Here is a 16,873-nt window from a genome sequence, read left to right as displayed (position 1 = left end):
TATCATTAATAATTTTTGTTTGCTAAAGTATTATTTTATAATTTATAACCAAGCTTGATAATTTAATCTGTAATTGGATTATTAATTCTTGAATTAATTATAGCTAATAACAAATCCCACCCTATATCCTATACTTCCCAGATGGCCTCTAAATAAATCATTGATCCTTTCCACCTTATAACCCCCACCGCAGAACTCTCCTCCACCCCAACACACACAGAGCTCCTACCTGGTACCACACAACTCTCTCTGACCCAAGGAAGGTAAGGAGTAAGGGCAGCAGCACTTTTTCCCAGCACCACCTTACTGCCTGAGCTCCAACCAAGGCCTATAACCTCACTCTCTAATTAGCCTAGGACCCAGGTGGAGGCAATGAAAGCTGCTTCTCCCGCTAAGCTTTGTGAACATTTAGCCAGGTTTTTCTTTCTTTCCAACAAAGAGGTAGTATGCATAGGTAATGGAAATAAGAGGTAGGCTACCAGAGATGGAAAGGTTTGAGACTCATACCCCTTAAGGCGAGTCTTCCGTGGGCTGCTCGCCCACTAACATTTTTTATTTTTCTTTTCAGATGAACACCAGGAAAGAAAACCCAGAGACAACGTTTACCCGTAGGTAAGGGTTTGGGGAGGGTCTGCCCCTCTCTTTTACATCTACTTAACACTTACTCTGTGCCCAGCTCTGTATATGATTATAAGAGAAGTCCAGGATGTGACTCCTATATTCAGGGACTTTACAATGTATCTAGAGAGACAAAGCTCACAGTGATAAAGAAGGGATTCTGGGAATAAACCTTAAAGGAAGTCACAGAAGGTGAGAGGTCAATGTAGGCTGGCATGTTCTGGGAGGACTTTGGGCACAGGGGTGGAACATGAACTGGGCCTTGAAAGTTGGATAGCATTTGAGAAGGGTCACAGAATAAGCACAGGATAAAAGAGGTAAATGGTGGCTCCTTGAGAATACCGTGGAACATAGCAACACAAGAATGACCACCCTGGATCTGAGTAGCGGTCCATTCAGACTAGAATGAGCAGGGGAGGACCTGCTTGTTCTCTCTGAGAACACTTTGAAGGGAAAGTATATTTCTTAGGCATTCCCTGATTTTCTCACTAATGAAATCATTGAAATTCTTTTTGAATAAACTTCAGTAATGTCAACAAGCATTTATTAAGGCCCTGGGATGTATAAGAACTGTGCTAGAATTTATAGAGGTTATGAAGACTAACCAAGACGCTGTGCCTGCCTTCACGGGCTTACAGTCTGGAAGTCACTTAGCCTCACTTGGTTTCAGTTTGTCAGATGGTATAAAAATATTTGATCCTAATAATCATTACTGACTTTGGAGGAGGAGGGGATTCAGAGGTACCATCTGAGCCAGGCTTCAAATGATGGGTAGGAATATGGGTGAGAAGGGCATTCCAAGAACAGAGAGCAAACATATGAATCCAGGATTGTACAATACTTCGAGGGACCCCTGGCTTGTAGCCAGAGCATGTAGGGGAATTTTATGAAAGAAGATAGGAAAGGTAAGATGGTGCCAGCTTATAGAAGGCCTTGAAAGAAAGAAAATCTGGATTTTAATTGTAATAATTTTATTGTTCAGTTATGTCCAACTCCTCATGACTCCATTTGGGGTTTTCTTGGCAAAGATGCTGGGGTGGTTTGCCATTTTCTTCTCCAGCTCATTTTACATATGATGAAACTGAGGCAAACAGAATTAAGTGACTTGCACAGGGTCACACAGCTAGTGTCTTCATCTGGATTTGAACTCAAGATGATCTTCCTGACTTCAGGCACTACACTCTGCACTATGGCACCACCTAGTGGCTCATTTATAATAATAGTCTATATTTATATAGCAGTTCATGGTTCATACAATTTCTTCACAATTCTGTGAGTCACATAATGTACCATTATTGTGATGCTCATTTTGCACATGTGAAAACTGAGGATGAGAGCTGTTAGGCTGACTCATTAAAGCCAGAGCTCAAGCCCAATCTTTAGCGTCCAAGACTTTAGACTTTCCTCCATACTAGATGACTTCTCATTTCCATTGGAAGGTGGGAACCATTAAAGGTTTTTGAGCAGAGGAGTGATGCAATCACAGATCTGTGAATAAGGAAAGCTAGCCTATTTGTATGCCTATGGCACCAGATGCACCTCTTGAACCAATGAATTCTCAGAGTTTATTGCCACTTATATTCTTTTTGTTCCTTAGCCTTGATGTTCTTCACCCAGGGCCCTTCCTTTCCCATCTGGGACAGAATCCTTGCTCCTTTCTTTACTGAAGGGCTTGATAAGTTATGGCTTGAAGGTGGGGCTGTGGTTCTGCCTTGAGGAACATATGTTGGCAGCCCAGCAGTCCCTCAGGCTGATGGATGGAGGAGACCAGGAGGGCCGTAGATTTGATCAGTAAGGAGGTCAACCTAAAGGAGACCTTGAGAAGAGCAAGACAGAAATGGGAAGAGGAGAGGGCTTATCTAAAAGAGGACTTTGAGGAGAACTGGGCGGGAATGGGACAGGGAGTGGGAGGTTTTGTAAAGCCTCAGAGACAGCTAAGGAAAGACTCTTAGGTAGGATGGCTGAGTTCTGCCCAAGATTCATTCATTTCTAGCTTCTATACTTCTGCCCCAAGGACAAGTGTCCTGGGAAACTATGGGATTTGGGATTTTGGGTAAGGACAGATCACTGGAAGTCACTCTGCTGTACTGAGGACCAAGTTAAGGGATGGAAAGTTGTGGATGCAAAATAAGGGGGAGCATGACCCTTTATTCTTAGACAATTCCCACTTTGATGGAGGCCATCCTATCGTTCTTAGGAAGCTCCCTGTCTGAGGCTGGAATTGCAGTCCTCACTTCCAAGGTGTTCCCAATCTGATGGGCACATACATTAAAGAAAAAGCTAAAGACACTTTGTTCCCTTTATCCTTCCCTCTCCTCCACTCCTAAAGTACAAACAGAACAGATTCCTCTACAATCCACTGAGCACAGTTAGCTTTGCTCTGGGTGGGGCCCCCCCCCAAGAATGTCCCTTGTTCTCAATGTTTTTTCCTATGTAGTCATTGTTCTCAGAGTAGATTTGCTTGGGCAGAGGGAGGAGGACCAACCGGAAGAAGCTGAGTCAGATACCATCTTCAGGTTCAGGTGGAGAGTTATAAATCAACAGAATCACTCAAGTGCCCATCTCTGGCACCAGGTGGCAGGATGGGTATACAACTACCCTCTTAATGGTTCCAGCCCCTTGGGGAGCTGGAAGGGGGAGGTGGAAGGAGAGGGATTAGTTGATGCAGAACCCCTACCCTCCATCCCCCATTCCCACGGATGCAGGACAGAGACTTGGTCTTGGTGGGACTTCTAACCAACTCCTCTCTCCTCCTCCTCTTCCTCCTCCTCCTCCTCCTCCCAGTGCCAGTGTGAGGCTTCCAAGCAACACAGTCAAGTTAGGGGAGAAGTTGGAGAGATACCACACAGCTATACAGGTGAGTGGGCAGAAACAGGCCTAGATATGTGGGGGAAGGGAAGGGCCCTCTCCTAGAGCTGTTGGTGGAGGGGCCCAGGAGTAATCCAAGTACACAGGTGGGGAAAAAACTGGAGAAAGGGGGGTATCACTTACGCCAAAGTCCCTGGCACTTATGGAGCTCATTTTCCTTTCCCTTCTCCCTTCCATCCCTCCCCATCCTTTTAACCCTCTCCCACTCCACCCTTGCTTCAGGGTGACTGAGCGGTTTCTGTTCTCTCTGTTCCCAGAGATCAGAATCTGTCAGGACTCCAGGTTCATCCCGGACTGAGTTCTTTGTGGCTCCTGTTGGGGTGGCCAGTAAGAGGAGCCTCTTTGAGAAGGAGCAGACCAGGAATAGCAGGGCTGAGCCAGCTCTGAGCAGGAAGGTAAGGAAGATCCAATGCTGAGATTCTCTCTGCCTGGATTTCTCCTCCATCTGGGCTCTTTCCTGGAGTGGGGAGGCAGGGGAAGAAATACCTTCCTTCCACAACTCCAAAAGTGGGGTGGTATGCCTACGGCGACCAAACCTCCTGCATATTCTGCAACAATCCTGATTCTAAGGCAGGCGTGGAGAGGGAGGTTTTGCAAAAGGAATATCCTTTATCAGACCATGAGTTCTAATTATTGGTACACAAAATATAATCATCTTAGGTATATGTTTGTAGGTATCCTCCTGACACTAACCAGACACACCATCCCTGGCCCAACACCTAGAGCCCTGTCAACACCATGGGGTGTTGGGGTAGGTTATATTTCACCAGTGCGGTGTATGGGCAGGTCATACTTCACTCTTGCTACATTGTACAGGCAGCATGCTGTAGTCAGTCATTTATTAAGCTTGCTATATATACCAGGCATTGTACTAAGCTGTAACTGGATAGAGGTTTGGACTGAGAGTCAAGAAGATCTGGGTTCGAATTCTGGTTTCTAGACATTTACTAGCTGTGAAATAAACCTCAGGCAAGTCACTTAACTTCTGTGGTCCTCAGGTTCTTCATCTATAATATGAAGAAATTGGATTCCATTATCTCTAAGGTCCCTTACAGCTTTAAATCTAGGCTCCTATGATCCTGACTTTCGCACGTCCTTTATGTTACATCTACTATTAGAGCCTACTCATCCCCACAATGTGCCTCTTCATTCACGTTTGGGGAATTTAATTTTTCTGAGACTGTGCCATTCCAGCCAAGACTCTTAGTCACAGAGCAGCACAGAAGACTACTCAAATACTCAGGAAGAATATTAGTATTAAAAAATATAGGCCTTTATCTCAGAGAGGAGCTTGGGAGTTATTGAAAGTTCTGCATAAATTTCCGAAGGCACTCCAGCCCAATCTCCTTCCATTTAGGTCTGGGCCCAGCTTATCCATCTGCATTATCTGCCTGAGCTATAGCTATGGATGGGTCAGCTCTGTGGACCGTTCATCCGATTTTGTTTTCACTGTCTGTCCCCCAGGCCTGAATGCTCCCCTTCCTCATCTCCACTTCTTGGATTTATTCAAGGCTCAGATAATGTTCTATAAGAAGCCTTTCCCAGACCTCCTCAATCTTAATACCTTGTCTCTGAGATTATTTCCAATTTATGTTATTTACATCTTGTTCATATATAACATAATTGTTTGCATGTTGTCTCTCACATTAGACGGTGATCTCCCTGAGGGTAGGGTCTATTGTTTGCCTTTCTTCATCTCCCCAGTGCTTACTATAGTGCCTGGCACATAACAGGTGCTTGTTGTTCAGTCATTTTAGTTGTGTCCGACTCTTCCTGACCCCATCTGGGATTTTCTTGGCAAAGATAACTGGAGCAGTTTGCCATTTCCTTCTCCAGCTCATTTTACAGATGAAGAAATTGAGGCAAACAGGGTTAAGTGACTTTCCCAGGGTCATATAGCTAGTAAGCATCTGAAGCTGGATTTGAACTCACAAAGATGCGGCTTCCTGACTCTCAGCCTGGTGCTCTGTGCACTATGGCGCCATCTAGCTGCCTGAGTAAGTACTTAATAAATGCTTATCGACTAACATAATCTGCACAATAAACATTCTTCATCCATTTGGCTTTTCCTGCATGGATAAGGAGACTGAACTACTTCGAGTCATCATGAATCTCATTTGGGAGGCTTTGACCCAATGAGCGTATCACCTGCAAACAGGAGAGCCTGGAATTCCTCCCCATCTAAACTATTTACTAGACTATTTACTGCCCTTGCCCTGAGTCCTCCTGAGTCCAAGTGACAGTTTCATAGAACCTCCAAATATGAGAGTTGAAGGGTCACTCAGATATCATTAAAGCAATCAACACACATTTGTTTAACTGCCTACTACGTGCCAACTAGGCATGGTGCTAGGCCCCAGGGAAGGCAAAAATGAAGCAGTTCCTGCCTTCAAGGAGCTCACAGTTTATCATGGGAAACAAAACATACACATACAAAACAAATATGGGGTAAATTGAAGAAGAAAAGTGCTAGAAATTTACTGGGGCCAGGGGTCAGGAAGGGCTTTAGGTAGCAGGTAGCCTTTGAGCTGAGCTTTGAAGAAAACTAGAGAGTGTAAGGCAGGAGTGAGAGGCAGGAAGAGGAAGGAACTATAGAACAGTCAATGTGAGGAGGAAGAGATGGGAGGAACACCGAGGAGGCCAGTTTGATTGGATCATAGAGGCATGGAAGGGAAGAATAGATGATAAGCCTGTGGAGGTAGGTTGGGACCATGTTGAGAAGACATGGGCATTAAATGACAAATGGGCATTTGTATATGGCCCTAGAGGCAAAAGACAGTCAGTGAGGTTTATCAAAAAGTGACACGGTCTTCATATCTTAGGAAAGCACTTTGGCAGCTGTGTGGAGGATGGAGTAATTAGTGAGGGGAGAAACTTGAAGTAGGGACACTAGCTAAAAGGCTAACACAATAGTCTAGGTGAGGATGAATTGACAGAGGGACTAATAACAAATGTTTGTTATTTAGAAAAAAATGAAGCACTTATGTTGGGCACTGGGGCAAGATACAAAGTTTAGATGAGACATTGTCTCTGACCTCATGAATCGTACAGTCCAGCAGTAACACAAGTAGCTGTGATATACAGTATCACACAAGTTTACTGGAGGGCAAAATCAAGTACTAAGTAGGATCTGAGACAGGGGGAGGTCCTTGTTTAGCCGTGTATCAATTCACTCTACAAGGTCCCTGACAAGTAGTCATTCTGTCTTTGCTTAGATATGCAGGTGTGGCCTGGGCCAGAGCCAGGGAGAAAGAGAGCGCCCTGGCTCAGGTGCTCAGGAGGAAGAGGCAGAGCCTGTATCAATCTGGCTTCCTTTTGAAAGTGCCTGGATATGTTGTCCCCAGTATCCCTAAACCTTGTTGTTCTGTGACCTAGAACTCTCTCTCCTTCTTTCTTCCTTTCTTCCTTCCTTCCTTCCTTTCTTTCTTTCTTTTCTTTCTTCCTCCCTCCCTCCCTTTCTTTCTTTCTTTCTCTTCTTCTCTCTCTCCTTCTCTCTCTCTCTCTCTCTCTCTCTCTCTCTCTCTCTCTCTCTCTCTCTCTCTCTCTCTCTCTCTCTCTCTCTCTCTCCCTCTGTCTAGGAGGACCTGAGACTCTCAGGTGTGGTGACTTCACGGCTCAACCTGTGGGTCAGCAGAACCCAGGACACTGGAGGAGACCAAGACTCCCAGGTAATGGTCACCCACAATATGGAGTGACCCACAAGCCACTGCCTTCGGGGTCTCTGTTAAAAGTCAACAGCTGAAGCAAAGATTCAGAATGCAGTGGGGTGAGTGGGATGGGCTTTGAATTAAAGGGGGTGGGACTGTTCCCAATAAGACCAGCCTAAGCAGCAAGACGTTGGGTCTGGGACCCTTGATGCCCAGACACATAGCGGGAGCACAGGGCATGCATCAGGTCCAGAATCCTTCTCTTTCACTCAGTCACTGTTCTCTCATCAGAACACAAGGAAGGAGGCAGCATCTGCCAAGAAGACCTCATGGGGAAAGCAAGCCACCTCTCCCACAGATACCCAGGTGAGGGGGAGCAGGAAGTATTCCTAGGACCACTTGAATTTGGGATCTCACTGGCTTCAGCTGGAGATTTCTCCTTTGCCTGGTCTTCTTAGGAAAGCAGGTGCCTGCCTAGTCAAACTCCTTTCCTTTTCTCTGTAATGAAATAGTAGGATGGGGTGCATCTGTCTGTATATGTGTGTACACACACACGTATATATACATATGTGCATATGCACATGTATGTGTGTGTATATATGTACATGTATGTATATGTGCATGTGTATCTATGTATAGTAGAGCTGTCAAGAGGGACCTTGATGTAATGGATGGAGGGCTGGACTGGAGTCAGGATATCCTGAGTATGATCCTTACTTTGACATTTATGATTTGCATGACCCTGAGCAAGTCACTTAATCTTTCACTGCTTCAGTTTCCTCATCTGTAAAGTAGGGATAATAGTAGCACCTACTTCACAAGGTTGTTGTAAGGATCAAATGAGGCAATATGTGCATAGAGTTTTGCAAACCTCAAAGCACTATATAAATGTTAGCTATTATTATCACCACTTACTCCCATTATGTTTATTTGTGTATAATACATAAAATCCAGAAATCTTCCCCCTTTTGCTATGTCTGGGTGATTTGGGCCAGTGTAGAGAAATGGTTGGTTGAGTTCTTCAGTGTTCTCAGCCTCAGTTGGAACCCTACAATTCCCCTTCACATCTTCCCAGCAGACACTTTGTTGTTCTTGGCCACTGTATCTTTGGGCATTGAACTGGGGGTGCAGTGGGTACTTCCTCCCAACCCTAAAGTTCTTGTGTCCCCCCCCCAAATCCCCCCCAACTATAGCAGGACTAACTGATTTTTCTTCTGAGCCTTCCCTTCCTCATTTCTAATGTACTACCACTTTTGTCCCCACAGCTTTGACAGGACTTGCTGAAATGGGAGGGCCTGGATCTGCAGCCTACATGCCAGGCCTGGGTATTTGGTCAATGCTGTCTTCACTTCTCACTGTTCCCTGCAAAGCTTCCTTTCTAGCCTCTGAATCTCAGAACTGATTGGGCCTCAGTCCCTGGAACACCTAAGAATACCTGAGAGAAGTGTCACTGCCAAAAAGAGTGAAAGGGGAGAGAGAGCTGGGTACTCCAGGTGAATCTCACCCAGCTCCTTCTTTGCTGAAGCCATTGGGTCCGGGAACACATTGACATCTTTACATTCTACCCTAGGCACTCTGATACCTTTGGGAACACTGGACAGGGACCAAAGGCCTTGTCACTCCACTCAAGCCACCTCCAACCTAGCAAAGAGCAGACAATCAATCCTGCTCATCCCTAGGGGAGACTCCAGGAGGGAAGGGGAGGAACTAGAGATAGCTAGAACAGCCCCCACAGGGGTTAGAGGAGTTATTTCAATATCCTGTCTGAAAAGATTCCTTAAGTCCTGGCTCATCATTAACGTTCCCAGCAGGGCCATCCCTCTGGAAGGACTGCATCCCTGGTATTGCCTCTCACCTCTGCAAGTAACTCCACCTGCCTCTGATTTACCTCTCTCCCTACATCCCCCCCCAAAAAACCCTTCCCCCCTTTCCCTCATTGGCTGTTAAGACCAGACATCCTGTCCACTCTTATCTGCCCAGGGCCAAATGGTCAGCAATGGAATTTTGACTTTCATGTGCCCAGATGTCCGTTCTTTGGTTTCTTCCCCACCCCCAAGGCAGCCCCTTGATATCCCTCCAGCTGCCCACTTTGCTCACGCTCTTTCCCTAATCTCCCCTGCCAAAATCTGCTTTCAGCAAAGGACCTGATAAATGCATTCATGTGAAGGTATAAGTGACTGATAGCTTCAACTATTCTCCCTCCCAGGGGGATTTGGTTTTAAGTAGGGACCAAAGTTTTAAACTATGAAGATTGAAACCAGGTATGGAAGATCAGTGCCCTTTAAATTATTGCCCATTTCTGGTTCTCTCTCAAGTCAAATGTAGGCTGAGCCCTTTCGCTTCCACTGTCTGCTGTGAGGAGACCTGGAGGCCAGAGTCACCCCATAGGGTCACCCCTGCCTGCTCAGGTTACAAAGCTGATGTTATTTAATGCTAGGTTTCTATGACCTTTGTGATGCTTGTTCACTTTGTGGATTCTCTAGAGCTTGTGTTCACTGCTAACCAACAAACTCCTATTAACCTGATACATTAACCCCTATGCACTCAGGGAAAGCAAAATCATTTAGAAGCCTCATTTCAATTTATAGCCTTCTACAAATCCAGTGGCATCTTCCAGATGCTTTGGCATTGATTTTTGGAGTTATCTGTGGTTTTAGAGTATCCAGGCTCATGTGCCTTTCTGTGGAAAATCAAAAGTTAATAATAACCCTTGGATGCCTTGAGGAAGACTAGATTGGCAAGGGTAAGATTGGTGCTTGTGCTGGGCTCAGTAACTGGCCAGGATCCTTGGTGACTCCTGGGAGCAGCTCAGAGCCCTGGTGGAAGCAGTCAGGCAATAAACACTAAGCACCCCCTGGGTGACAAGGACTGTGCCAAGCAGGGGCAGAACTGACCCAATCATTCAGTTTATCCCCAGATATTTCTTCAGTGTCCATTGTATGCCAGGACTGTCTGGGTTGTGGGAGAAAGGGAGTTTATTTAGATCTAGAGGTATTCCTGCCTGACTCGAGGAGTTTTCCTTGTTTCACTCTCAGAATTGGGCTGAATTAGTAGGGGACATCTGAACCCTCCCCACACCCAAGTTAGGATGCAGCTAGGGCCTTTAGGAGAGATCAGAGGATCATACATTTTAAACTAGACAGGAACTTAGAAGTTACCTCGTCAATTTCCCTCATTCTATAGATGGGGAAACTGAACCAAAGAGATTGTGACTTGCCCAAACCCACCATTCTTATTCCATTGTAGCACATTGTAGTGTGATGAAGGTCCCTGCCTTCAGCTGGCTTCCAAGGTCCCCAGAGGTGTTACAGGCCCCTGACCTACTGATCTAGGTGCAGGGAGCACCAAATCAGGCATGGGAACACTTACAAAGACAGCTAAGATCTGCTCTTCTGCTCACTGAGCTTTTCCTCTAAGGGAAGAAGATATAATATAATGATATAAAGTGCTGCGAGCTGAGACGAGAGAGGTGTTTTCCAGCTGGGAAGCCTTCATGGAGGAGGCAGAATTTGAAGTAGACCCCAAGCTTGAGCTGGTCTCATGAGCCCTTTCTAGTCTGTTCTCTCTGATCATTCTCTCTCCTCACTTGGCAGACCTTGATGGAAACTGCCTGGTTCCTTGTTCCAATCATCCCAGAATTCCTCTAAGAGTGTCTTTCCAGTGCTGAAATAAAATTGTTTCTGACTCTACAATATATATCCCTGATTACCTTTGAGCTAGGTACTTTTAATGCCAGCAACAGAGAACATAGGGTCTAGGATGCAAGCTGCAACTGTTTTATCTGGCATTCTGGGCTCTGGCAGAGATCATCGAGGGAGATGGGCCAGGACGGAGAGGAAAGCTGGGCTCCAGCAACCCATCATTCTAAAGGCCCTGTCTCGCCCACCTGTCCTTGCCTCTCTCCACAAAAGAGTTCTTGTTCAGCCCCATCAAGGTTTTTGACAACCACAATCCTGTGTATCTTTCTTTGTAGAGACCTTCAGGGAAACAGGTGCTCAAACCCCACCCCTTCCCTCCCCAGCTGTCTGTTCTGCTTGTGGCCCAACTGCTTCTACTGGTCAAAAGGTCTCCCCTGTGTCCAAACTCCAATCCCTTTCATCAGAAGCCACTCCCCACCCACTCTTCTTTCCCCCGGGGACCCCACTCCTCACCACATCACAAATCCCAGCAGAAGAGTCAGACCCTGTAATCCAGCTTTACAAATGGAAAAACTCAGTTGCCTTCTCTGTGGATGAGATGTCAAAAGAGATGATCTTTATGGACCCTTCCAATCCATCAGTCAACCACCCTAACTCCTATAAGGTGAGGTCCAGAAAGTAAGTGGAGTGCTCAAGGTCACACAGCCAGTTATGGGGGAGCTGAGAGGACCAGATGACATAATATCATTTCAAGTATGATACAGAACTCAGGAATGTAACCTTGCACACACCCTTCCCCCCAACAAAGGAAGGGCACTTGGGCCAGCTGTGTCACAGATTGCAAGGGCAGTGACTGAGTTTTAAGGTTGAAATCTATCCATCCCCACTAACCTGTTCCCATCCTGGCTTTCCCAATTTCTGGGGCCCCAGCCTTCAGCATCTGCTTATCAGAGTTCTCAAGAGAGACAGCTGGCTTATGTCACATCCCTCTGCCCTCCACCCACCTCCCCACCAAGTCTCCCCATATCTTCCCTAGTTTAAAATAGCCTGTCTCAGCAGCTGGACAATAGCTTGGGCATATAAGGCGTGGGGGACAAATTCCTCCAGCCTGGTCCTCAGCACCTGCCAAAATAGCAGCAACCCATTCCCCGCCCCACTGCCTGTGTCGACACATTCCTTTTACTGCGGGACTTGGCTCCTGGGACCAGGGTCTCTCACGCTCACCCACTTAAAACCTTGTCCTTCCCCCCGCCTGCAGCTAGTTCCCAACGAGCAGACACTAACCAGGATCTCTGTTGAGGCCGGCCCAAGGTAAGCGTCAAGCCTGAGTCTCTAAAAAGGGGAAGGCAGAACCAGGGATGGGAGGAGAGGAGGGAAATGCTCAACACCTTTGCCCAGAGAAAGGCTGTTGGTCTGTCTGGGTCCTGCTATGGACAGATTGGAGTTGTAGATTTAGGTGACTTACCAGAGTCAAGGTCACCACATTTGGGTGGGAAACTGCAAACCCAAGCTCTAGAAGGAGGGCTGAGATCTAATTCTAGGACTTGGCAGGGACCACCAGGACTCAGTAGATCCATTCCCCCACCTCTAGGCAAGGATATGCCATCCTAGATCTTTTCAGTTCTGTGGGGGAAAGGGGGTTGGAGGGAGTGATGAATGGAGTGAAATCTTAATTCTGAAAGCCTAAATCTCAGCCCTGAGAGCACTTCTCATCTCCATCCTTGTGTGCCAAACCTCTTTCTGGGGACATGGGAAATGTCATGGTGACTCAAGAAAGGAAAAAATCCACAGGCAAAAAGATTTATACTATGACCTCTGAAACTTCCATCCATGCTAACACTTTGAGGAGACAGTATCAACTTGGGATTAGTTGTCTGGCTCATTCCCTTCTGTAGTTTTAGGGAATGCACTTTAGTGGGTGAGGAGACAGGCTAGGGAGATCTTTTAATAATGTGTGTTTGAGGTTTGGTCTTCTCCCATTAATTGGAAGGGGTTAACACCAAGTCCAGCTGTCCCCACAACTATTTCCTGATGTCTATGCTGTCGTAGCAGTTGGTGAGACTCCCTTATTTAGTTTAGACAAGTGGCTTCCCCCCTCCCCCCTCAGAATCCTCCTAGAGGACTGATGAAACATCTCAGGGAGCTGGGAAACATAAGGTATTCAAAATGTTAGTGTCCATAGAGCCCTTGGAGGGCTGAGCTTTCTGGATTGCCCGATATAGGAATTCTCTCCACAGTATCTCAGGAAAATGGTCAGTCAGCTTCTGTTTACTTCTATCATTCAATCAACAAGTATCTATTAAGCACCTACTATGTGCCAGGCACTATAAGTGTGGCAGGGCAATTTCTGCTTCTCTGGGGATCCTACTGTTTGTTTTTGTTGTTGTTCTGTTGTTTCAATTGACTCTTCACAAGCCCATTTGGGGTTTTCTTGTCAAAGACATTGGAATGGTTTGCCATTTCCTTTTCTAGCTTATTTTACAGTTGAGGAAACTGAGGCAAATGAGGTTAAGTGATTTACCCAGGGTCACACAGTTAGTAAGTGTCTAAGGCCTGGTGCTCTATCTACTGCAGCACCTAGCTGTCTACTTAGCTGGAGATCCTAACACCCCAAGATGTCTTCACCTTCCGTGCTTTATAGGAAGTCTTACTGACTATCGTTCTACTGTCCCCTCACAGGACCATTTCTTTGTTCAGAGAAAGAGCAGGGAAGGAATTAGGAAGCATCAAGATATTGAAAGGGTCAGGAGCTAAACTTCAGCCTTGATCCCTGTCCCTTCTCCCCCTCCTGAACCACTTTCTACTCCAACCTTGCAGTGGGTACGATAGAAGGGCAACTGCAGGCTTAAGAGAAACAAGGTGATGCAGTATATAATGTTGGACTTGGAGTCAGGAAGATCTGAGTTCAAATCCTTCCTCTGACACTAAAATTTGTGACCCTGGGCAAGTTACTTGACCTCTCTCAGCCTCAGTTTCCTAATCGATAAAATGAGGATGATAAGAGCACTTATCTCAAAGGTTCATTGTGAGAGTCAGATGAGATCACATATGTAAAGCTTTTTGCCAGCCTTAAAGCTCTATATAAATGTTAGGTTTTCCCCACATTAGATGGTGGGCTCTTGGCAGGGGGGGGGTGACACAAGGACTGTTTTCACTTTCTTTATATTCCTGGTGCTTAGCACAGTGCCTGGCACATAGTCGGCACTTAAATGTTTGTTGACTTGACAAAGCAGGAACCTGAAGGCAAAAGACTGAGACAGAAAAGACGCTTAAGTCTTTTTTCTGGTGTGCCTTCCCCTTGGCACCACCCAATGTTGGAGATATCTGATTGGAACACCCTCATTTCACAGAGGGAGAAACTGAGGCCCAGGGGTGGAAAATGATTTGCCCAGGGTCACATAGATAGTGTTTCTTGGAGCCCATTTGGATCCTTCTCCCAACCTCCTTAAAACGCACTCCCTTTAATCCTGCCCCATTGGACTGTCCTCGCCCAACATCCTTTTAAGAGTGATTTTTAAAAAATGAACATTACATAATATCTTACAGTTGGGAAGAACCTTGGAAACTGCTTTGAGCAGCAGAAAAAAGCTTTGGATTAAGAGTCCTGAGGAATGAGTTCTAACCTTGGGCTTAACACTAACTCACTGTACCCACCCCTCCCAGGGAGGAGTTCTGCTGCCAGTATGTGGTAGAGGAAAGTGCACCAGGACAATTGGATTCCAGTCCCAGCTCTGACACTTACTAGCTGGGTAACTATGGACAAGTCTCAGTTTCTGTCTGTAAAATGGGGATAATAATACTTTGGCTACTGACCTTTCAGTTGTGTGGAAAGGGCTTTGTGAACCTCAAAGTGCTACCAAAATATGTGATTATCTATGATTCTTGATCACCCAGTTCAATGGATAATGATGGCAATTATAGTCACTGCTTCCTTGGCAACTAGTAGGCACTTAATAAATGCTTATGGACTGACTGAATGATGGGAGGACTTAAGTTTGGGGTGACCTTCAATAGTCACTGAAGGACTCTATAGACGATGGTGGCTTGAGTGTTAGGAATAGAGGAGATTTGGGATCCTCATGCCTTGTCTCTATCAGGTCCTTATCTAATCCACCAGGGAGGTCAGACTCCTAGCTCTTGGGGACTGCTAGACACATTCTTCTCCCTTTAGTCTTGTTCCTCAGTGAGAGATTAGCTTGGCTGTGATCTTGGGACTGTCAGAACCCCATCACCCACTTCATATCCTGCCTGCTATTTCCGTAGATGGATAGTGGTGCCAGCGTACGTGGAGAAGGGCCTGACTTTCCCTTATCTGTCCCACAGCCCTCATGTTTAAGGCCTACAGTCAGAAAGAGCAGAGGGAACATGAAGGCATGTGGGGGTGGGGCAGGCAGGCTGTTCAACAGAACATTTCAGGGGTCCCAAAAAGCTCAAATTTCCCCCCAAAACCCTTCTTTTCTCCAACTCATGCTGGTGGGGAGGGGGGATGGACCACACTATGGGGATGGGCCCCTCGTAGGGCCAAATGCCCAGAGATATACAGATGATTAGCTCACTAAGTTCCCAAGGCTAGGCTCATTTCTCTGTGCTTTTTTGGGTGGGAGTAGGATCAGTATAGATTAGGGACTAGAACTCCTCAGAGCCCAATGGACTCTTTGCACATACATACACATACCACACACACAGCAAGGGAACCTTAGCCAGTCAAATAGCACCCAGAAGTGTGGCACATTTGGAACCAGTCTCTCTTGGAACCACTTTGGACCAAATGAGACTGCCACGAAAAGGGACACCCCAAATCAGTGGTTCTGGATGTGTGACTCATGCATGGGTCTTCAAGATCACCCAGGTAGCTCACAAACTTGGTCCAAATTTCAAGAGTAAGATGTGTCATTATCCAAGTAAATTTTCTAGACACACAGAGAGAGACAGACACAGAGACTGAGACTGAGACATAGAAGCAGAGTAGAAAGGGAAGAGGAGAGAGAGAGAGAGAGAGAGAGAGAGAGAGAGAGAGGAAGAAGAGGAGGAGGAGGAGAAGAAGAAGATGAAGAAGAAGAAGGAGAGAAAGAGAAAAGGAAGGAAGAAACAGAGAGATGAAGGGAAAGAGAGATAACAGGAAAAGAGAACAAGAATTTATTAAGTACCTACTATGTGTCAAGCATTGTGTTAAGTTACAAATATTATCTCATTTGATCCTCACAACTCTGGGAGGTGGGTGCTATTATGAATACTATTTTATGGTTGAGTAAACTGAAGCAGATGGAGGTTAAGTGACTTCTCCAGGGTTACATATAGCTAGTAAGTGTCTAAGGCTAGATTTCAACTCAAATCTTCCAGACTCCAGGTCCAGCACTTGTATTCATCACACCACCTAGCTAGAGAGATAGAAAGGACATCTACTGTTTGCTCTGAGGGACATGGCTTCTGGAAACTCTTGAAATGCTGCTTTGATTAGACTCAGATTTTAGACTCAGTGTTTACCTACTCTTCTTGGAAAAGGACGTATCAACCAATTGCCTTATGACTCCACTCACCATCCCTATAATTTCTCTTATAAAGTTACCGCTCGCTTGCTAGCTGCAATTCCTTATATATGTTATCTTCTCTCATATGAATGTAAACTCTTTGAGGGCGGGATCGGCTCCATTTTTATATTTGTGTCATCAGGCCTTAGCACAGTGCCTGTTACTAATACCTGCTTCATAAACACTTCTTCATTTATTTTTATTTTTTTAGATGTTATATTTGTGTTTATTTTTTTTTTTTGGTGAGGAGACAAATTACACTTGTGATTTTTTCTTTTTTAAAATATTATTTTATTCTGAATTTAAGAAATAAAACATCATTTCTATAACATAATATCTTCATTCATTTATGAATTCATTCACCTGATTCAGCCTCCTCATTTTACAGATGAGGAAACCGAGGCCCAGAGAGGTTAAGTGGCTTGTACTTATTACACAGGTAGTAAGTGAATCTGAACCCAGTTTCTCTGACTCCAAATCCAGTGCTATCACACAAACACACACACACACACACACACACACACACACACACACACACACAGAGCAAACTCTTGGAAGAAGCAGTACTAGAACC

General features: G+C 45.6%; 2 protein-coding genes across 3 annotated transcripts in view; both read left to right on the top strand.

Moving 5' to 3' along the window:
• The window catches only part of LAD1 (ladinin 1), a 33,904-nt gene extending 23,084 nt beyond the window's left edge, over positions 1–10,820 (top strand). The window contains exons 5-10 of the mRNA XM_036756807.1: positions 569–612; positions 3,403–3,475; positions 3,744–3,881; positions 7,065–7,154; positions 7,425–7,499; positions 8,399–10,820. Coding sequence (XP_036612702.1) covers positions 569–612; positions 3,403–3,475; positions 3,744–3,881; positions 7,065–7,154; positions 7,425–7,499; positions 8,399–8,404 — 426 coding nt within the window. The 3' untranslated portion in view covers positions 8,405–10,820. The remainder of the gene's footprint in view (positions 1–568; positions 613–3,402; positions 3,476–3,743; positions 3,882–7,064; positions 7,155–7,424; positions 7,500–8,398) is intronic.
• Positions 10,821–11,877: 1,057 nt separating this feature from the next.
• Positions 11,878–16,873, top strand: part of TNNT2 (troponin T2, cardiac type) — a 29,243-nt gene continuing 24,247 nt past the window's right edge. Inside the window, exon 1 of one of the 2 annotated variants that reach the window (XM_036755269.1) lies at positions 11,878–12,082. The gene's annotated coding sequence lies outside the window, so the exon portion shown is untranslated. The remainder of the gene's footprint in view (positions 12,083–16,873) is intronic. The other variant, XM_036755270.1, reaches the window with a different exon arrangement.

Source organism: Trichosurus vulpecula, chromosome 4 (genome assembly GCF_011100635.1).
Source record: "Trichosurus vulpecula isolate mTriVul1 chromosome 4, mTriVul1.pri, whole genome shotgun sequence".
Classification (NCBI taxonomy): domain Eukaryota; kingdom Metazoa; phylum Chordata; class Mammalia; order Diprotodontia; family Phalangeridae; genus Trichosurus; species Trichosurus vulpecula.
The sequence above is the reverse complement of the archived record's forward strand: the minus strand, read 5'-3'. Positions and strand labels throughout refer to the sequence as shown.